At 44.6% G+C, this 23,650-nt stretch overlaps 1 protein-coding gene across 1 annotated transcript in view; it reads left to right on the plus strand.

The window, feature by feature from the left end:
* KIAA1549L (KIAA1549 like) overlaps positions 1-23,650 on the plus strand; it is a 730,284-nt gene that overhangs the window by 419,584 nt on the left and 287,050 nt on the right. The window contains exons 7-8 of the mRNA XM_078680874.1: positions 13,162-13,221; positions 20,715-20,860. Coding sequence (XP_078537000.1) covers positions 13,162-13,221; positions 20,715-20,860 — 206 coding nt within the window. The remainder of the gene's footprint in view (positions 1-13,161; positions 13,222-20,714; positions 20,861-23,650) is intronic.

Here is a 23,650-nt window from a genome sequence, read left to right on the forward strand (position 1 = left end):
ACCACAGAGGTACTCATAGTACGGCCCGCGGGCCAGATGCGGCCCGGCAATCCTTCATTGGCGGCCCGCGGACCTTCGAGACAATCGTACCTGTGCTTAAAAAAATAATTTATTAGTGTTGGCAAACACCGCCGCAGCAGTGCTTGACTCGGAGACATTGATAATCACTGCTGCCCCGGCCCCCACAGAGCAGAGGCTTTGTTGTATTTCACCTCTTAGGGCCCCTGCATCTCCACTCTGGCAATCACTTCTCCCCCGGCCGCCACAGAGCAGAGTGGAGATGCAAGGGCGCTAAGAGGTGAAATACGACAAAGCCTCTGCTCTGTGGGGCCGGGCGAGATGATTGTCAGAGTGGAGATGCAGGGGCGCTACAACAAAGCCTCAAAAATATGTAAATGGTCTTTTAAAGACCTGCTAAGTACTTTGGTGCGACTGATGGACGGCTGTCTCTCTGTCCCCCCCCTTTAATCACCCTGATGTGTCCATTCACTCACAGTCTCGTGGACACTCCTATAATTATCAGAAGGGCGCGCGCAAACTGCATTTTAGTCATGAGAAACTTCTTGCCAGATAGGGATCTTTCTGTGTGTGTGCGCTGAGGAAGCTGTATCAGCCCGGGCTGAAGGCTGACACAGACAGACACACACACAGTGAGATGACAGAGGGGGAGAAGAGGGAGGGCTGGATGGAAAGAGAGATGGAGAGGGAGGGCAGGAGGGAGAGGGAGGGCAGGAGGGAGAGAGGGCAGGAGGGAGGGAGAGGGAGGGCAGGAGGGGGAGGGAGGGCAGGAGGGGGAGGGAGGGCAGGAGGGAGAGGGCAGGAGGGAGGGCGAGAGAGAGACAGGAAGGGCAGGAGGGGGAGAGAGGACAGGAGGGAGGGAGAGGGAGGGCAGGAGGGAGAGGGAGGGATAGAGAGGGCCTGAGGGAGGGCAGGAGGGAGAGAGAGGGCTGGAGGGAGAGCAGGAGGGAGAGAGAGAGAGGGAGGGCACGAGAGAGAGCGGGCAGGAGGGAGAGGGAGAGGGAGGGCAGGAGGGGGAGAGGGAGGGCAAGAGGGAGGGCAGGAGGGAGAGGGAGGGGGAGGGAGAGAGAGGGCAGGAGGGAGGGCAGGAGGGAGAGAGAGAGGGAGGGCAGGAGGGAGAGAGAGGGCAGGAGGGAGGGAGAGGGAGGGCAGGAGGGAGAGGGAGGGAGAGGGAGGGGGAGGGAGAGAGAGGGCAGGAGGGAGGGCAGGAGGGAGAGAGAGAGGGAGGGCAGGAGGGAGAGAGAGGGCAGGAGGGAGGGAGAGGGAGGGCAGGAGGGAGAGGGAGGGAGAGAGAGGGCCGGAGGGAGGGCAGGAGGGAGAGAGAGGGCAGGAGGGGGAGGGAGAGGGTGGGCAGGATGGAGGGCAGGAGGGAGTGAGAGGGCAGGAGGGAGAGAGAGAGGGAGGGCAGGAGGGAGAGAGCAGGCAGGAGGTAGGGAGAGGGAGGTCAGGAGAGAGAGGGAGGGCAGGAGGGAGAGGGAGGGAGAGAGAGGGCAGGAGGGAGGGCAGGAGGGAGAGAGAGGGCAGGAGGGAGAGGGAGGGCAGGAGGGAGAGAGAGGGCAGGAGGGAGAGAGAGGGCAGGAGGGAGAGAGAGGGAGGGCAGGAGCGAGAGAGAGGGCATGAGGGAGGGAGATGGAGAGGGAGGGCAGGAGGGAGAGGGAGAGGGAGGGAGAGAGAGGGCAAGAGGGAGAGGGAGGGAGAGGGAGGGCAGGAGGGAGAGGGAGGGGGAGAGAGGGCAGGAGGGAGGGCAGGAGGGAGGGCAGGAGGGAGAGAGAGGGCAGGAGGGAGGGCAGGAGGGAGAGAGAGAGGGAGGGCAGGAGGGAGAGAGAGGGCAGGAGGGAGAGGGAGGGCAGGAGGGAGAGGGGGAGAGAGAGGGCGGGAGGGCAGGAGGGAGAGAGAGGGCAGGAGGGAGGGAGAGGGAGGGCAGGAGGGAGAGGGAGGGAGAGAGAGGGCAGGAGGGAGGGCAGGAGGGAGAGAGAGGGCAGGAGGGAGGGCAGGAGGGGGAGAGAGAGGGAGGGCAGGAGGGAGAGAGAGGGCAGGAGGGAGGGAGAGGGAGGGCAGGAGGGAGAGGGAGGGCAGGAGGGAGAGGGAGGGCAGGAGGGAGAGGGAGGGCAGGAGGGAGAGGGAGGGAGAGAGAGGGCCGGAGGGAGGGCAGGAGGGAGAGAGAGGGCAGGAGGGAGAGGGAGGGAGAGAGAGAGGGAGGGCAGGAGGGAGAGAGAGGGCAGGAGGGAGAGGGAGAGCAGGAGAGGGAGGGAGAGAGAATGCCGGAGGGAGGGCAGGAGGGAGAGAGAGGGCAGGATGGAGAGGGAGGGAGAGGGAGGGCAGGAGGGGGAGGGAGAGAGAGGGCAGGAGGGAGGGCAGGAGGGAGAGAGAGAGGGAGGGCAGGAGGGAGAGAGAGGGCAGGAGGGAGGGAGAGGGAGGGCAGGAGGGAGAGGGAGGGCAGGAGGGAGAGAGAGGGCAGGAGGGAGAGGGAGGGCAGGAGGGAGAGAGAGGGCAGGAGGGAGGGCACGAGGGAGAGAGAGAGGGAGGGCAGGAGGGAGAGAGAGGGCAGGAGGGAGGGAGAGGGAGGGCAGGAGGGAGAGGGAGGGAGAGAGAGGGCAAGAGGGAGGGCAGGAGGGAGGGCAGGAGGGAGGGCAGGAGGGAGAGAGAGGGCAGGAGGGAGAGAGAGGGCAGGAGGGAGAGGGAGGGCAGGAGGGAGAGCGAGGGCAGGAGGGAGAGAGAGAGGGCAGGAGGGAGAGAGAGGGCAGGAGGGAGAGGGAGGGCAGGAGGGAGAGAGAGGGCAGGAGGGAGGGCAGGAGGGAGAGGGAGAGGGAGGGCAGGAGGGAGGGCAGGAGGGAGAGAGAGATGTATGTATGCTGGGTCTGGTGGCTCAGTGGATGAAGGCATCTGCTGCAGGGACCTGTGTGCAGCCTCATGGTCACAAGTTTTCTTATTGTTTTAGCCCCGCCCCCTCCCCCTCTGACCCCGCCCCCACCGGTGCGGCCCTCGGCCACAAACCACACTGTAAATTTGGCCCCCGAGAGAAAGTTTGTGAGTACCCATGGTCTACCATCTATTTGATGGTGGTGAGACTCAGTACTACAATTTTAGCAGTTGGAGATTATAATGCGGTTGCTGAAAAAAATACTAAAGAAAAGGAAATTGTGGTACCCCTTGGTAAGTAAAGCAAAGCCCATGCACTACTGGTGGAATAAAGGATGGAGAGAGCGGTCATATATGTGAAGTGATAGGTCGTGGTGATAAATATATAGAGAAAAAGTTCCTTTTTAACCCTGTATAAAGAACATCTTTATCTTAAGTGAAATGGAAACCACAAGATATGGACATTGATTTGCAAGGTTAGCAACTTCCACAAACAAATCTTTTATCACTGTCAGATTTTGCTTTTTGGGAAGCTGGGATAATCTGAGCCATCTTCATGAAAATTAGGGCTGTCCTTAAGTTTCTTTTACACATGAACAGTAGGGGAAATTGAACAATTGTTACCCGCAGATAGCAGCAAGAGTTTTCCAATTTAGTCATACTGTGGTATCCACACATTCTATGACCATTTCCTTATCGAGGAGGTTCCTGGTAAGGGCATCCTAGAGCTGGACATAGTGATGGAAAAGGCTGTAAAGTCCCACAAAATAACAGTATGTGGCCGGGAAGTGCAAATTGGTCAATACAGGAATGGCCTTCAAGATATGACTGGGTCAGAAAAAACTGAGGGCAAGCTTGGCTTGGAAACAATTTGTACAGAATGGGTGTGTGTGCTAACCAGCTGGAAAGCTCTGTGTGGGTGGGGAAGAGAGGATTAGAGCAGACATTGTAGTGGATAACTGCTCAGCTGGACCAGCCCTTCCATTACCCTGCATTGCTCATCGTTTTTTAAAGCTATGTATAGCTATCCATAGCGTAAATAAAAACATTACACAGGGTTATATCTTTGCACAGACCCAGTTAAAATGAAAATACCAAAAAATGCCATGCTCCAATTACCAAGAAGGCATTACCATCAATTTTATATTATGTCAGTCACAATGTATCCTATAATTTGTCTGCAGAGAGACACCGCAAACCATCCTCTCACCTCTACCTCATATACCAAGTTAATCACCATTCCTCTCCCACAACAAGAAAAGTCAGTGTACTAGTTTGCTTGGTAGATTTTTTGAGATTATTGTTTCCATGGTCATGGGGGTAGAAAATGTTAAATAGTACCAATGGAACGTCTGTTGTTGAATAAAAGAAGTATTTAAGATGAATTTCTCTATGTGAATCATTGGGTGCTGATGCATATTCTTTGTTCGTTTTGTCAATGGCTTTAATGATCCCAAAGAATGTAGGTGGCTATGCAGACAACATGGATGGTGCTTTGGTGTACACTAGAGAAAATGAATGAGAACTCAATAGATGCAAGACTAAGATACTGCCATTGGTGTGATACTAATTGAAGATGAGTAAATGAGCCAAATAATTACTGATGCTCCTCTCTTTGGCAGGGCACATAATGATGTGCAGCCAAACCAGCAAGGCAAGCCTTCTAATGTTGACCTATTGTCACAGACTGATACACCCTTTAGCAGTACTGCTACTGCTTCTCATGCAGGTTCTGAAGGCATGGGTGTACAGGGCGCAATATTGCAGAAGTCTACAATATTTCCAAGAACACTTGCATATAAGGTCCTGTTCAGTTATACTACATATGATAGCAGCCTCGATTAATGTTTTGCTCCTTAAGGCTAGATCATGAAATGTCTTCCCCCCTGCGCCCGTTTGGGTCTTTGAATATACATAGAACAACTTTTTCTCAGGTTCCGGTTGTTCAACCCTGTAACACCTTCTTTGGGTGGATGACCTCCCAGTCTGTATGGCCAGCACTGAGAAGCACTAGTGTGCAGAACAGTGGAAAATTGCTATTTGTACAACAATTGCTTTGTGATACGCCCCTGCAATGCACTGCTTATTACCTCACATATTACCTTACTCATGACATGGCCAGTGACATCACTGATGACATCAGCAAGCAAGTGTAAGTGTTTTTAAGAGTTTTTGGGTGTTAAACATATACGCTGACCTACTGCAAAAGTTAAATTAGTATCCTGGGTGCAATACAACTGAGGGATACTACTTCTAACATATTTTATGTGAGTGGCTGTGTGACTGTGTATTTACTTTTGTATGAGTTTGTGAGTGGCTGCCTGGCTGTATAAGTGAGTGTGAGAGTAGCTGTGTGGTGAGTGAGATGCTGTGTAATTAGCTGTATTATTGAGCAAGTGTATCAGTGACTCTATAGCTGGGTAGGTGGGTAAGTGTTCCTGCAGTGATTGTTTGGGTGAGTGAGTAGGTGTCTGAATGGCCATGTGAGTGTATGTGTAATTGGCTGTGTGGGTGAGTAAGAGGCTGTTTGAGGGGGTGCTGGCTTAAGTGAGCTGGTGTGTAAGTGGCTGTATTGGAGAGTATGTTTCTATGTGAATGCCTATATGGGCTATATAAGTGGATGTGTGAGTGCTGGTATAGATGTGTGAATTGCTATGTAAGTTGTTATGTGGGTTTGTGAGTGAGTGTGTGAGTGCTTGTATGGGTGAGTGAGTGGCTGTGTTCAGACGTTGTGTGGGTGAGTGAGAGGGTGTGTACGTGACTGTGTATGTAAATAAGTGGGTGTGTGAGTCGCTATATGGGCGAGTGTGTGGCTATGTGACTGGCTCTACAGGTAAGTGACTGGTTGTGTAAGTGACTCTATGGAGGAGTGAATGGGTGTGTGAGTACTGGTTTGGGTCCACGAATGGGTGTGGGAGTGGTTGTGTGGGTATGTGAATGGATGCATGTATGAGAGGTTGTATGGGGTGTGAGTGGGTGTTTGAGTGGTCCTGTGATGATGTCATCAGTGATGTCACTGACCATGTCAGGAGTAATGTAACATATATATATATATATATATATATATATATATATATATATATATATATAGTCACTGAAAAAACCATAGGTTTCACACCAGTTATAGTTAGGTGGAAATTTTACTCGCATAAAACCATTGAAATTCCCACGTTATAGTTAGTTGGACTCACTATAACTTGCGCGTGCAATGCACTGCTGATGACGTCACATATTACATCACTCATGACATGGTCAGTGACATCACTCATGACATCACTGATGACATCTCAAATGACATCACTGATGACAACATCCTTGTGACAAAGTGGCAGACCTCCTATCAGCATAAAATAACCTTTGACACACACATTCAAAAATAGAAACTAACATTTTCTTAAAAAAGGAGAAACCAATACCAATTACAACAACTTATTAGGTAATTCCAACATCTACATACACATCCACTCATTCACCAACAGTTCTATATAGTCACTCATGCATGTACTTACTTATCATATGTACTCATTCACCTATACATCCTGTTACACACTAATACTCATCCATATAGTTACTCACACACAAATTCACACATGCAAATAAACTATCAAAAAAACATTTACTTGATTATACTGCTATATACACACCCCTACACATACTTCTACAGAAACGGAAACATATTTACTCTCTTAAACAATCAATTATAAAAACACATACTCACTAACCCACCCATACACACAATCATCCACCCATACAGTCTTGCACACATGCTGTCTTCAAAATACATACAAATAGTGAGTCACTCATTCATGCATCTGTGCTCTAAGTAATATCCCCCACCGAACCATACAGACACTGATACTGATACTAAAAAAACAACTAATAACCCATATACACACTCATGTAGCTACTCACCAACCCATGCAGCCACTTATACACAAAGTGAGACGCAGATACAGATATTTAAATATTTAAACATTACTCGCTAATATATGTATTCACTAAGATACATTTAATAAGTCAGTTAACCAATCAATTTTACACAAAAAAAACATCCATTTAGACATTTATTTACCCATTTATTCTTACATCAACCTTTAGATATACATATATAAAAAATATTTATTTTTCAGAAAGATACACATTCACTGAATGATGTCATCAGTGATGTCATTTGAGATGTCATCAGTGATGTCATGAGTGATGTCACTGACCATGTCATGAGTGATGTAATATGTGACGTCATCAGCAGTGCATTGCACGCGCAAGTTATAATGAGTCCAACTAACTATAACGTGGGAATTTCAATGGTTTTATGCGAGTAAAATTTCCACCTAACTATAACTGGTGTGAAACTTATGGTTTTTTCAGTGAATTTAATAGGTTTTTTAAATGCTAATTCCTAACTATAACTGGTGTGAAACCTATGGTTTTTTCAGTGAATATATATATATATATATGTATATATATATATATATATATAAAATTTCTATGGCGAAATGAAACCCCTCATTTTGTTCCTTTTCAAATTAAATGTATTAAGTGTTACCACTTTATTCCAATCAAGATGACTTCAGGTGTGCCATACTTTTGTCATAAGTAAGACTGTTAGCGTTCTAGTTGTTCTTTAGAACACTCTGGGACATTCTGTCATTGGGCTATAGTTGGGCTACATCTGGCTGATATTTAGGCTACTTTTGGGCTCTTTAGTCTCTGGTGGCCATCTTGGGAGACTGCATATCAGAATTTCTTTAATGAAATATAAGAGGATTTGAGAAGTCACTCAAAATGTGCCCTAATTTTTCTTTCTTCAGCACTAATCATAATTTCTATGGCAAAATGAACCCCCTCATTTTGTTCCTTTGCAAATTAAATGTTTTAAGTGTTAACACTTTATTCCAATCAAGATGACTTCAGGTGTGCCATACTTTTGTTATAAGTATGACTGTTAGCGCTCTAGTTGTTCTTTAGAACACTCTGGGACATTCTGTCATTGGGCTATAGTTGGTCTACATCTGGCTGATATTTGGGCTACATTGTTTTTTTTGTCTCTGGTGACCATCTTTGGGCTACATTGGGCTACATTGGGCTACATTGGGCTACATTGGGCTACATTTGGGCTCTAACATATATATAGCCCAATGTAGCCCAATATATATTTTTTCAAAGTTAATTTTCGTAAAAACCACTGGAGCATATATCTTGAGACATAGCAAAGGCACATCGGGGTACCAGTCCCTACAATTTTGCCAAGTTTGGTGGAAATCCATTCAGCCGTTCGGGCTAAAAGTGAGTCCAACCGCCCTATGGAAATTAACATGGGGAAAACACGTTTTGGGACCCCCCTTTTATCTCAGCCCCGGCTTGACGGATCCCCCCGAAACTTTCAGGGAAGGAGCGGAGCGCAGCGAGGCAAAGTTAAGGAAAATTACAGGCAGATCCCTCATTCGGCGCCAAAGTTATTCCCAATAGAATGTTGCAGATTTCCTATGGAAAACGATCCTAACTATAACTACCTACTGGCGACCACCAGTAGGTAATATATATATATATATATATATATATATATATATATATATATATATATGTAGGTATTATAGTTAGGATCGTGTTTCCATATGAAAAGGTGTTTTTTGACTTGCCTATAACTTTGGCATCGTTTGATCAATCTTTATGAAATTTCCCCAAAAAGTGTCAAGGTAGGTTCTGGTTTCATGGAAAGTTTGGAGGAGATCCATGGAGAGGGGACCGAGAATTTGGTGTGCGAAATAAGGGTTCGTTTGTAATGATATTTCCCATAGGAACCTTTACCCACACCTACAGCCCGAACCGCTGAACAGAATTACACCAGATTTGGCAGGGAGCTAGATGTTGGTTCAAGGAAGTGCCATTTGCCTGTTTAGTGTAAATCTGTTGAGTATTTTTTGAGACATATAAGCCCAAAAATATAGTGATATCTCTGGCCATAGATACTTTGTGGTGGTTTTACGATTAATCGCGAATGCACGCGCCAACGGGAACGCTCTGATTGGCCGGATGAAACCTGAACAGAAAGTTGAAGGCGTCTTTTTATCTATTGGGAACTGTTCCCGGGGCTCAAAATTGTGTGAAAGCCCACATAAGGGGTCAGGGTGGAGATACTCTGACCCCATGGTTGTTAAATGGGGTTGTTAGTGACACAAGTTATGTGTCCAAAATGTATGATTTTTTTATCACACATGATATTTGCAATGAAGCCGCGACCACCAGCATGCCCCCGTGTCTCAATGCAGGGCTGTTGAAACTACCGATGACCTTGCCAATATTCGTGGAAATATAAAAAAATATATCAGTGAATCATTAATATGTATTGTTATAGAGATATTGAGATTCTGATAAATGTTTTCATTGAGTTATTTATATACTGAGCTATTCACCTTGATGGTTAGAATTAATGATATGCTTTTAATGTTTTAACGTGGTGGTGGCTGTTGAATTCCTGCTTTTGCTTTCTGTTTTTGCAATGTGTCTGCAGGGATCATGATTACAAATGTCCTCGCGATCTCTGGGCTCACTGCGAAAAAATAAAATAGGTTTCAGAGATTGTTTTTATGTAAACTCTCTAGAAAAACATGACTTTATAGAATAGTGTAAGAAACCCCTAATGTGTAAAATACTGTATATGTGTGTATATATGTATTTTGAACTTTATGAAAAAGGCGCGATCGTCATTGTTAATGACGCCATCGCGACATCCTGAATAACTGTGAAAATGGATAATAGGTCTGAAAGATAGAAACTTAGTAGAAAAATCTGAGTTTAAAAATCCTTTGAAAGAAGTATGTATATAATAATATGTGTAGTGCAATGTTCAGAATGTTTTTTTTTACATATTATATTTTGATGTGTTGGTGGCAATTGAATGTGAGCTTTTGTTTTCCATTTTCGCGATGTGTCCACTGGGATCGCGATTACCAACGTCATTGCAACATCTGCTGTCTTCTCAAAAAAAAATGTTTGAAAACTATTTTTCTTTAAAATCACTACAAAAATATGAGTTTGAAAAGTACACTAATAAAGCTCTACTGTTAAATATACTGTAGACTATGTACATATATATGTTTTACACTTTGTACAAACCTTGCACTCGCGCTTACCAACCTCACTGCTATGACGTCTGTAGTTGCGAATATAATTTTTTATTGCAAAGATGTTTTTTTCCATAAATGATCCCAGAAAGAAAAGTTAAACAATATCTTCCTAAATGTTTTGACTTAACCTTTATTTAAAAATGAATTTAGGTCTATTTTCCAGCATGTGAAACACATTTACTGAGCACAGATTCTCCACAGTAAATGTGACAATGTTGTGCTGACTCACAACATTGTTAAAAATAAAACCAGTTAATAATGTACTTTCTGATAAACACATACGAAATAAAAAAATTAGTGTTATATAATATAAATGTAATATACATAATCCAATTCTAGAAAGAAAGTACGAAAATCTTAGAGGTTCACTTAAAAAAAATGGATGTTACAATTAAGAAATAGAATTTTTTAAAAACCTTGGAAACAAAAAAAACTTTGAAATTTACAGAAAAAACAAAGGTTACAGGGACGTTATAGTTAGGATACATAATTTTAAAAAACCTTAGAAATTCACTGAAAAACCCAAAGGTTACAGGGTTGTTATAGTTAGGCTGTCATTTTACTTGTACAAAACCAGAGAAATTCACCAGTTATAGTTAGCTGAGCTAACTATAACTTGCGCCCCCGCAATGCGCTGCTTATGAGCTCACATATTACATCCCTCAAGACATTGTCAGTGACATCACTGAAAACATCATCCAGTGGCTGGGAGTGTTTTTTAAATGTTTATGAGTGTTAAATACATATACCAAGGTGTATGGATGAATCAGTGGGTGTTTGCCAGCTTGAGGTATTGCATTTGATCCAGCGCGGCTCCAAACAAAATCTGCAAACCATCACTATACTTCCTAGGAGCTATTCACACATTACTCGTCAGTGGGGCCCATAACACCGCGAGTCATTTATACACACATCCACCCTGCTCCCAGGATTAGTGAAGAATAGAGGAGAGCTGCTGGATTCTAGTGGAGTGTCTTATTTAATACTAAAATCTATACACTATATACATCTGCAGTTTGTCAATATTACCATGGTTTTATTCTTAAGAAAACATTAAAACACCCCACCATTTAGTCAATGGATCTGCTAGTAAGAGTTAACTAATGGACAACAAGACCAGCTTAATTCTCCATTTATTTAATTTTTATTTAGAGATTAAATCTCCTATCATGACCTTACTTTTATTTTCCCTATTTTAATAATCGTTTAAGCATTTTAATAACCTAGAGGGAAAGAGAAGTTAAATTCAAACATTTATATTTATTAGCATAACAGTTCAGAAAAATAAGTCGACATAATATTACCAAGATTTCAGGACACGGACATCAGAGCAAGGACAGCATAATTCCCAAAAACCACCTCTCTATTCTTTCTTGATGATCGCCTCCCATCCGGATTTTCCACCCATCAAAAGTAAAAAGTCAAGAAAAATGTCAAAGTCTTTGCACCGTAGGAAAAGTTTGTCAGTCCGACAGCATGTCGTGGTGCGAAAACTAAAATCAAAAGCAAGCTTTTTTCTCACTTCCAAGCGTCCTCTTTTATACCCTTTTTCCCTAACTTATCTATCTAAGATTTGAAACTTTTAGGGTCCTCGTTTATTCTCATTGGTCGAAGTAAGGGGTGGATGAGCATAACCTCATCTCCTCATTGTCGATATTTCCGCCAAGTCATCTTTATAATCAAAAAATAAAGTCTTGATTGTTATTAAACAGTTTTTTTTCACTTGTGCCCTTTAAATTGTCACTTCAGACCACTTTCCCATGCTCACGATGCGGACACACAGATTTTTGGCACTTGGTCGAATTTTCAGACCATGGTGACCTTGACCCACGCTGTAAAGGCACAAGCTGCTTGCACTTCTCTCGAGCACAGTTGTGCATGCGTAGATCATCACATTCTCGGAGTCTTGCAGACTTCCATTTTAAGTTAGGCCTCACGGGCCTTTATGGGAACTATTATAGAAACAAACACAATTACACGTTAGATTTTGAAGTATAGCCCTTCTGTTTACCTCCCCCCATTCTAAGGTAACCCTGTTAGGTATTACCTAGCATTTTTAGCCACAAATAAGCATGGTTTACGTATCATTTTCCATCATTTTTGCCACAATAAGACATACAAAAAGCATATACACATAGATTTTTGTTAGATTATGACATTTGCATACCAGATTAATATAACAATTTCATTTAATTAGTAGATTAAAATCCGCAACACAAGCAAATTAGTATCCCATGTCTATTTGTGTGTGTGCATTCTATTCTATGTTGGTTAATTTCAAAACCACACAATTAATACATATTACTGTTATGGGGAAGAAACTTCATGAGGGGTATACAAAAATGTTTATTTTCACCATCACATTGCAACAGTTACATAGCGCTTACTGCTCCTATGTGGGGTACCAAAGCCTACATGAGCACCATGCTACACCATGTAGGGTATGTGGTTGGAAGGGTATCGCCTTTGTTTTTTGATCCTATGTGGGAATAGTTTCCATGTTATGCGCGATGACCATCGAGGTGCTGATATTGAGTTATAGGACATAGAGCCTAGCAGTGTAGTGGATGATGAGGTGTGAGCGATAAATGTAGAGTTTATGCTTTTCAGTAAGCTGGCTGCTTTGAGCAGCTCTGCAGGTACCTTTATGGAATTACTTATGTTCATAGTCCATGTAGCTGATTATTCTACTACCCTGTTCAATCTGCGATATTTTAATTACAAGTTAAATTTTGAGTGCAACATGAAATGTTCTTCTGAAGACACATCTCCTCTTCTTCACTTCAGCTACAGTAGCAGGAATTACATGTGTCATAATGCCATGGATCGGAATTATCCTTGTCATTCACAGCAACAGCTTAGTCATGCACTGATCCTGCGTAAAAAACTAGCCAAGGAACTCACTTATGTTTATGAAAAAGAACAAAGGAGGCTCAGAAAGAGCGGCGTATGCAAGGCTTTTTTCAAAAAATGTTGTAGGTTAATTATAAATGTTATGATTGTAGCAAACTCAATCAAATCAGAATAATGTTCACACAAAGAGTGTGTAATGCAGTGTTGTGTACACTTGTACTGATGTATCCCATTATAGATTGTGTACTCTCATGAGCCTCTGGGGCTTCTTGTAACATAATGTCACTGCTTCTTTCTGTCACAGCTTTGAAGTACCCTGTACTTTCGACTGCAGATTCCACCAGACCATACTGGGTGTACACAGGTAAGGCTTTACACTGGCAATTTTGTTGTGTCATATATTTTGCTTTCTATATATATATATTTCTCAATGGGATGTGCACTGAAACACATCATGATTCCATGGCCTGCTGCATCGCTAACACCAGAATCAGCAATCTGTGACTGAATGATACATACCACAGAAGAACACCTACACTATTTTTTTTAAATCACACTACTTGTTTGAGGCCAATCCTAGCATTCCCGATCACATGTGTGAATTGTATATACTTTTCAGCATATTGAATAGATCCTGTTTGATTATATTATCTGCCATTTCTGGGCCAATCACAAAGCAGCGGTAATCCTGATTCAACCTATATTGTCTGTTTCTGGCTGAGTCAGTAATGCCACGGGGAATGCCGCAGGAGTGTTTCATTTTGACATTTCACCAGCCTGACCTTTACCTGGGGAGCAGGGGATTATCTGGAAGAAGGCAAAATGTCTTAGTGAACAACAGCCCTAAAATGGTAAATAACACGCTGGATCCAGCAAAGAAACACTGATTGCCAAGAGTTATTCTCCATTCCAGTTGTAAAACTTCATCATGGCCATGTTAAGCTGTGGTAATACTGTACATGAACAGCACTATAGGCCCCAGTATTACAGCACCACTCACAATCATCTGCATAATGTGGTGCCGCAGAGGACAACAAACTGCATTTTTTGCAAGAATTAATTCAGTGGATGCAAGTCGCCTGGCTTGAAATGGATCCTAGAGATCTGTGGAATTATTTGCCTTGGATCTCAGGTAGTCTGGAGAGCAGATATCGTAGACAAGCCTCTTCAGTATGAGAACTTCCTTGATTACCCTAATGCCACTCTAAGGCAGTTCTGGACCAGCTCCCTCTCCCACAGTGATTGGTGCCAGCCTGACTAGAAGGACAATAGAGGGGGCAGGCCCAGGTATGTGTTACATCTGCCAGTGACCTCCTTTCAAGTTAGTCTAGTGCCAGGGCACTGCCCCACAGCATCCTGTCAAAGGAAGGACAACATACCTTCCTACAGCCAAATCCATGTATCCCTGTTCTAGGAGTAATTCACACCTCACTACTAGGTAACAATCAGCTGCCAAGTGACAACTGGATTACTTACAGAAAAAGGTCTTAAACACTACAGGCAGGGAAAACGTATTTTTTGAATAACCTTTTTCTTCATGGGTAGACTAAATTCAACTTTATCATTAAACTGAATTTTGTCTTAACTTTTAAAAAGAATGTTGAAATGTTTCTTGAACTTTTACCAACCCATAAATTAGCATTACATGGTTGCATGATTTAAACTGGGTTTTCCTATGGAGGCAGCCAGTTTTTAGTTTTTCAAAATAGTTTTTAGGCTATTTCACTGGAAGGGGAAGTGTAACATTAAACTTTTACATATACTGCTTTTAAATGCCATGCACCCTGCCCTATGGGTAATAAGGCCTAACTTAGGGTGACTTATTAATATTTATATGGGAGGTTTAGGCCTGTCAAAAGAGTTTATTTTCACAGGTTGAATTGACAGTTTGAAACTGAACTGCCACGCTACAGGGTCAGGTTTGCTGTGTTACTGCAGTGGGTGGCACCCTGAGTGCTGCAGCCATTGGTGACATTTAACTTACAGGTCCAGGGTATACTAGAGTTATAGGTAAGTTAAAGGTGCCAATCAAGTATATACCAATTTCATACACTTTAAAGGGGGAACACAAGCACTTCACCCCTGGTTAGCAGGCTAAAGTGGACATAGTTCTAGGTCCAACATAGACACTTAAAGCAAAAATCTGGAGACTACCATGCAGAAGATGGTCATTTCCAACAGTCTCCTTTAATATGTGTTAGTTTCATAGAGTGTTGAGTAAGGCCATTAAATGAGAAATAGGGTTAACTAGGCCTTGTCCGTAGGATCCCCTAATTCGAGTTTGAAGTCACCACGAAATGTATGATGGTGGTTGGACATTGTGAATTATTAGGTGATGAACTCAATATATTGCTCCAGAAATAATGTGTCCTCCCGTGGTTAAGTCTAGAGGGTTTTATATCCTCCAGCTTCTGATCTACAGTGAAGCATCGGAATAGAGTTTGCCCCACTCGTTTGCAAGTGTTGGATTTCTTATGAATGATGGCAACACCGCCACCAATTTTGTCTTCTCTGTCGATGCATATAATATCATAGTCTAATGAGATAAGGTGATCCATTGCCGGTTGTGAACATTCATTGAGGCAAGCTTCGGTCAGAATCATAACGTCTAGATAATAATCTAGGAGGGAATCAGCAATCTCTGTTTTGTGTTTGACTGTGGACCTACAGTTATGTAGTACACACCAAAGACTGTAATGGGAGGTGTATAAGTATGGTTCAGAGATTAGTAGGACATCCCAAAGATTTCTCCAGAGTGGAGGGCGCTGGACTTTTGGAAGGCAATCAGAACTGGAATAGATTTGGCATCCAGACTGACATTAATCCCAGCAGTGAACTAAGGTCTGTGTTTCATTGGGCTTGTAGTCAAGGATTTTCCCAAAAGTGATGTTATATGTTGCCAATATGGAGTCGTTTCTTCAGTGCTGAGAGATGGGGTCATTCAATGTATTTCAGATGAGTCATTGGGTGTTGATAAGGTAGGCTTATTTCCTTCGAATGTTTCAAGTTTCGAAATTTTTTAAGTTTAAATTCTGAGGCTAGGGATCTACCAGTGTCAGAGAGGTTATATTTAGCTAAAGATAGGATAGATCTGAGTGGTGTCTGGTCAGTAGCATAGGGTTAGGGTATTTGGAGGATCCGTGCAAGGTAATGTTGGGAGGTAGGAGTAAAACCTCTTTTTGTGGGATGAGGCCAGTCAGTAAATGGAGCTGAGGGAGCACTTTTTATGTGTTGGCGAGTAGGAGTGAAGGGGAGTAGTACAAGGAGTATGCGATTCCAGGTATCGCATGTTTGTCAGTTTGGGAAGGAGTTCTCTGCTAGTAGAAGATCTGTCGCTAGTGGAGGAGTTTTGGGGGGGTGGCGGTTATATGTTGAAGCCAACATGCCCAATGTCCCAAGGGGTGGAGGCTTTGATGAAGATGGGTGTTGTTGTCTGGGTTGAGGAGAACTATGAATTTTGGACTCCTTCCAGAGATAGTGGCTTGAAGCTTTTAGAGAGGGGTGGGTGTTGGTTGGAGGTAGTGGATTGTGATAAGAGTCAATATAGAGAAGGATAAAAGAAAAGTCAGAATTCTGAATTTGTAGAGTTGTAGGAGCTGTAAGCAGAGTCCATCAGTTGTTGACCAACAGAGAGTGCGACAAAACATATTGGTCGAATTTACATTGGTTAGAGCGGGAAGCTTGTATCCTGCTCTTACCATTGTGGAAGACGGAGATTGACACGTAAACCTTAAAGAGGGAGGAGTGGGCCATAGAGAGTCCTTTTCCATTGGGTAGCTTGATGTGTGTGTGTGGGGGGGGGGGGGGGGGGTGACTGAAAGATTGGCATTAGTTTCCATATTAAGATGAGGTAGATAACCCTATTCCGATGTCTGGGAAAGGTAAAGGTAAAGAGTTAGGATTTGCCCCCCAGCTCTCCTTCATCTTGTGGGACACGCGGGCAAGGCATAAAGCACACAGTAGTTGGCTATGTCTAAGCTCCCCTTCTCATGATGTTCCTCTTGGATTCCACATGAGGCCTGGTACTCAAGACAATTTCAACCAATTCATGATTTAGAAAGGTCAGACTAAAATGATCATTTAGGCAGTAAAACTGCCAGTTTTGCTTTAATAAAGGTATTTATGAATATTTTCAAACCAAGACTTAGCTCTAACATTTAACGTGCCCCTGAATTGGTATTGTGTGTTGATGTACCACCTGCAAAACATCACTCACACAGAGCCTTCCTTGAGATGAAAATCTTGAGGTGTTATTTCAAAGTCTCTGGGGTGACGTAAGTGATTTAGGTGACAGGATTGAAAGTGGCGCCACATGTGGAGGCGGCTCCTGCTCTGCCCCGCAGTCTCTGCTGTGCTGGGCTGCTGCTTTCTTCAGTGCTCTAATATCCAGAGAGGCCTAAGAGAATGACCTAATTCTCTCAGAGAGGGAAACGACAATAGGCAGAAAATCGTGTTCTCTGGGGCACCGCAAGTTACTTTATTTATCTCTAGACAGGACTCTCAAGTACAATTACACATTCCAGAACTGAACTGAGCCAAGCTCCAGGTTGTGTTAGGACAGAGTGATACCGTGAGTAGAGTGTTTTTAAAAAAAAAACCATACATTCATATTAGTTTTACGTGTGTAAAATGCTGGTGTTAGAGTATTTTAGTGTGATCATTATTTAGTGGATTAGTTAAGCAGTGTAAGAGTTGCTAACAGAGCAGAATATTTATCTGCAGGCATAACAGGCGTGCACACTGCCATTGACACTGTGCAGTAGTAGCCCATGTGCATGTCTGAGGCCAGATTATTGAAGGTGAACCCCTCCTCTTCCCCTGTTTGTGCCCAGCGTACCCTTCTGGTCAGCCTGGCACTATTCTCATTACTCAAGGAGTGTGTTTGTGCACAGAAGCATAAGGCAGTGTTGCACACACTGCTCTGTATGTGAGTGTGCAAGTGCCGACGACCAATGACGGGGCTCGGAGTCAGAGGCTCCTACGAGCTTTTCTGATCTATCTGCCCTCACATATTATTATAGCAGTAGCCTGCACAGCAGCTCACAGGGGGTGGAGCGTGGGGGCTTCAGGGCTTGAATGCTTTACACAGAAAGTATAGACATTCCCATCCATGAAAAAACCCAGAGCGGGAATGGGAACTAGACAACCCCACAATGGACAGGCGTGTGCGGCTGGGTTTTATCGAGAGGAAAAATATTTTCCCATTCAGGGGATATAATGAACAATGTTTCAAGTGCAATTGCACCTTTGTGACGTATTTACACAAGCCTAGTTCTTTGTCTCCTTCATGCACGCATGTGCAATGCATTTGACTGGGGGTATTCACAGAGTTTGAGCGCTAGTCCTGGGAACTATGAAGTAACAGCTCCCTTTAACGATTCTGGGAATCTTTTATGAATTCCGAAAAGAAACTGAAATGTATTCCAAAATTGGGCATTTGTCTGACTTTTTGGACACTCGTTCTTACGTTACCGAAGTAGGAGTTCACTTAAAAAAAAGCTAATCCAAGTTCCTCGATATCAGGGAGTTTAGGGCTCAGTCATGATTCTGAGTTGTGCGGGGACACATACTTCTGAGTTCCTTTTCTCCCCGTGCACATTTCGCTAAGAAAAGCATGAAAAATGTACCCAAGGAATAAATTGAGGAATAAAGGAAAAACAAGCGAGAATAAATGCACACATACCGATTACTATATGCTAGAGGTAGGCGAGCCAACAAATGAACAGGTCGAGCTGAGTCAGAGTCGAGCCAAAGAAAGGTCTGGCTTGGCTCTTTGAGCCCTGCACGAGCCGAGCCCTAGACATGTTTACCATGTAAGTCAAACAACAAACCACGTAAAATATGATAAATTCTCTTCAAAATTCTAAAAAGTGCCTATCTTTGAAATCTGGAAACTTTGGCAGTACCATGTCACAATATAGCACTTCAATGAGAAGTCATTATTAAAAGTGAAAGAATGTAAACTTTAACCATTCCTGACACTGCTCCCATCCTGGTGAAAGTGCCATTAGTGAACTAACAGGCAAGACACCAGTCATGTGAACCCTGAATGTTTCCCACATTGTTATAGATAAACATTATAGTCTATTAAACCATACACCATAGATTTTACACAGCTGTTTTTCTGAACGGACCTATATGCGCTAGTGAAGAAGAAATAGGATCAGTAAAATAAAGTATTTGCCTAAGATCACACAATTTGGTTCAGCGGGGAAGCCGCGATGAATCCATGTTTTCTGGGTTCGATTCGTACAAGTCAACCACTTGACTATCTGTGTGACTCTCATTTTTGCCTCAAATGTTAATGCCTTGTTGTTTTAACTGTACATGAGGGTAAAACGAGGGTGGTAGTAGGCAGAAGCCACATGACATGAAAGCTCAGCTCGAGGTTCCACCAGGACCTTGAGCCCAGAGTCAGGTGTCAGGCTCGAGCTTTCAGCGACCCGCCCACCTCTTCTGTAGCCACCATTTCCAGGTTCGAAACTCGAAATATTTTAGCAACACTGTATTGCAAATACTGTGGTATTGGTTATTTCGAGTGCAGTATCCCCCTGCGGTTTTTCTGCAACAGTCATAATGAGGGCCATTCTGTCCATGTTAACTGAGATCTAATCCTGCTTCTTCACTTCACTACATTGTGTAATTCAGGGCAAAGTGCTACATTTCCCACAGTGCCTAATTTGAGCCGGTGGTTTCTGGTGCTCGGCACCGATACTTAATTACCAGCGCCGGCATACTTTTCATGAGCACCAGCTGAGGACACATTCATTTACGAGGAGATTACGTGATTTTCCTAGAATCATAGGATGCTGAGCTGACACCCACATCCGAACCTGGGGGCCGATTATGATGGCGGACGGACCTGAGTTCGTCCGCCACCATAGAGTAGGAGGGACCGTCCGCAGGGGCAGCGGCGGTCCCTCCGTGCAAATTAGGATGTGACCGCCACCCTGGCAGTCACATCCTGTATTCTTAACATTGCGGCGGGTGCTGCTTGAAGCAGCACCTGCCGCAATGTTAAAAATGTAAGTTGTGCATTTGCATGCACAAAGCGGCAGGCACCGCATGGTGCCTGCCGCTTTGTGCACGCTAATGCAGGGAGTACCCAGGGGGTACCATAGGTACCCCCCATGTGCACACCCCACCCCCCTTCACCCCTGGGGGCCCGCAACGGGCCCCCAAACAAAAATCCGTATGCCTGTGCACGGCGGAAATGCCGCTGTGTAAAGGCATGTTACTCCAGTCATCCTAATATGGCTGGCGGTGTCTGATAGACACCGCCAGCCATGTTAGTGCTTTTCCGCCGCGGACGGGAGGCGACCGCGGCGGAAAAGCTGCGGACTGAAAAACGATCCCCCAGCCATCCTAATCTGGCGGGGGGTCTTTTTCAGTCTGCAGCGGTTTTCCCTCATCCTCCGGGCCGGCGGTGGCTTCCGCCGGCCCGGAGGATGCAGGAAAACCGCCATCATAATCGGGCTCCTGGTTCGCCAGTGGCAGCTCTGGCCATTACGCCAAATCCTCTTCCCACTTTCATGGTTAGTAGTTGGTTCAGTTTCAGATGGCACTAACAGGAGAAATGGGCTGTTGCAAGATGCCTCCTGACGAGAGCCCCGGCACTTACTTTTTTTTTTTTTTTTTTACAAATTAACTACTGATTTCCCATGTCCCTCGGTTGACATGTCTGCCTAAAGTGGGAGTCCGTAGAATCTGGCTTAACACCATTGTAGAAACCATTGTAAGTGGACATTGCATTTTATTTGTACGGCTTTTTTTTTACCATGTGCATTGTTAATTACGGTTTCTTTACTGATCCATGGATTGAAGAAGCACATGTAATATGTACTTTATAATCCACAGTTATACAAGGGGTAAATGACACGTTATTAAAAAGCGAATCCTTTGCCCGACTGATGGAACAGAGGCTGGGCCAGCTCTTCGTAATGTCTCAGCAGCAAGGGAGAAGATTCAAGCGTGCCACCGACGTTGGAGACTACACCGTGCAGGTTGTTAATCAACATTTTAATGCAACTTTTCGGGTTTAAGATTATAAATATAAAATGTTTAGAAAATGCAGGATCATCTCATAAAAAGATAGCCTGGCTTTTAAAATGATGAATAAAATAAATCTTCAGAATGGAAGCCTCTGAGTAAAATTGTAAGAGAAACGGCTGCAAACTCATTGGGAGCATCATTTATTAAACTGTGATTTAATTTCAAATAATATACTGCTTCTCTATATTTCAACTGTATTATGAACCTCATTTCGCCGAAATATTACTGTGCTTTATTCCTGCTGTGTCATGGTGTGTTCCCCCATGGCAGGACTTCTTTCTCGAGGCTTCCATGGGGAGGAGGGGGCCTAGTGGCAAGCATCTGCTGATCCTCGAGCCCTGGCCTCGGATCCGCATCCTGTGGCTCGGGGCACGTCGTTTAATCTCCTTGTGCCTGAAAAGAGTGCCTTGTGCAGTGTAGTGTGGGTCTCCTGTGAAGCTCCCTAATGCTCACGGCCGGGTTGGCGCTATTAAAAACTACACAAAATATAAATCTGGGGGTGGTGGCCCATTCAATTCTCCAGGTGGGGAAACACCCTGTTTTCGCAATTCCAGGGGCCATCCCACACATGTATTATATGCGACAGTCGAAGAGGATCCTACTGTAGTGCAGAACACCAGTGGCGGCTGGTGACATTTGAAAGTAGTGAGGCGTAAAAGTTTGAGGGGAGTGCTCGGTGGCGAGTGAGCCTAGCGAGTGAGTCTGACTGCAATAAGGTGGGTTTGTGGGGTCCTTCTCGCCATTTTTGTAATCACACGGACTATCCCCAGAGCTCAACTAACCCAGCCTATCAGTATTCAGATGCTGATTAAGCCGCCGTGTAATGTCTGAAAAAACTCCGGGTGACAATGGTGAACACTGCACAGAGATGGTACCCTGACCACCGAAGCGCACACGGTAATGGATAGACACACAATGCATGCACATGTGAGGTAATTGGCCACTGTGGGTAACAATAAAAGGAATGGGGGCGATTGACAGCCTGAAAACAGGCAAGTAGGCAACATATGCAGGGAACAAGCCCCAAGGCATCCTATGTGACCCAAGAACACCACCCAGGATGGATGCAGAAATAATGGAGTACGCATGCAAAATGAATAGCAGATGAAGAGAGCAGTGCCTGAATAAAAAAAAAAACAGTAATAAACACATTCATGAACGAAATTAATGAATTTACCAACCATGAAAGAAACACTAAAATGCTCATTTAAAACGGGTGAGCCTCCGTAGCATCCGAGCACCTCGCAGAACATTTCACTACCAGTGACATCACACAGCTGGGTCCTTACCAAGGCTGCACATCCCACCCCTTAAAGTACAATAATCTGCATAAACTAGAATCATTGAGGGAAAACAAACCATGTGCCAACACCATGTTAATTTTTAAAATAATACACTCTATGGTATTTTAGAACAAGTCCTTGCGTGCAGGTTTGTGTAACTGTGCAGTGCTGTTTACATTCCACTCGCACAAGAAACGGAACTAATACGCTCTCTGAATTGATGGTGGGCACAAGCTGGCTGGTTGGAACTGTCTGGTTCTTTCCTGATGCGGACCCTTCGGAGGCAGACAGCCAGCCTCTGGGAGGAACACCGAACACGGTGCGGGATGCACTCTGGAATGTGCAAATGCAATGGTATTGCGAAACACCGGAGCACGGCCATGCTTTTTGTTCAAATTGACACACATACTGGACAGCACTGCACAAATTGTATTTCCACAAATTGTTTAATAATCAAAGGACTGAAATTTACTGTGCCAAAGTCCTACTACTCAGTCGTGGCTTGCAGTCCCAATACTCGCGGTGGGGGAGGCTGATTAACAGGTGCTCTGTCCCTGCAATGAAACACACATCTTCGTGCAGCAGGCCCCGGGGCCTCCCTCCTCCGTCCCCTCACAACCTATGATTGCAGGCACGAGTTTATCTTTTATCTAAAAACAACAGACATAAACGGCTCAGGGGATGTTCTTCTAATGACTCCGTAATAATGGCAGAGACAGCAACAGCGTGTGTGTGCCTACCCGCCTGTGTAATTCATCACATGGATCATCAATAAACATTTAACAAGGCGTCGGTCATTTTTAAAGTAAAAAAGCGGGTAAAATAAATGTGAGCCCCCTTGAGTTTCGAATGAACTGCCTGGATAGGGAGGGGGCCGGGGGGACTACTGGGATGAGAGGTCGCGCGCGAGGTGGGGGGGTGTTGAGGGGGATAAAGATCGTGCGGGGGTGGGGGCCGGGGGAGTTTGCATTCAAAATGCAAAAACAAAACTTTCTTACCTGACCGGGTCCAAGTTGGCGCCGCTGCCCGCTTCTGAACAGGAACTGCCCCACGCGCTGCAGCACCACCCTCGTGTGCGTTAACTCTGCCAATCCTGGCGCAGCATAACATCGCCACTGCGCCAGGACTGGCTAAAGAGCAGGGCTAATACTGCCCATAATGAGACCCGGCTCCCCCGGGTCTCTGCCTCTGTGATGGCTAGGGAAGGAGGGAAGGGGCTATTGCGTGTGTGCGCATGCGTGGGCAAGTCATAAAAATGACTTGTCCTAAATGCGCACACACACTGCTGCCTGCCACGCGCTGATATTATCACAGATTAGTGAGTAGTATACGCTGCCAGCCTGCCACTCACAGTGCCGCAGGCCCGCCCCCCACCATCCGCGATCGCGATGATGTGATTCCGGCCGGCTGGATTATGACTGTCGGTACTTTCTTGTGTGCGCTGATTGCGCTCATAAT

This window comes from Lissotriton helveticus, chromosome 3_1 (genome assembly GCF_964261635.1).
Source record: "Lissotriton helveticus chromosome 3_1, aLisHel1.1, whole genome shotgun sequence".
Taxonomy (NCBI): Eukaryota; Metazoa; Chordata; class Amphibia; order Caudata; family Salamandridae; genus Lissotriton; species Lissotriton helveticus.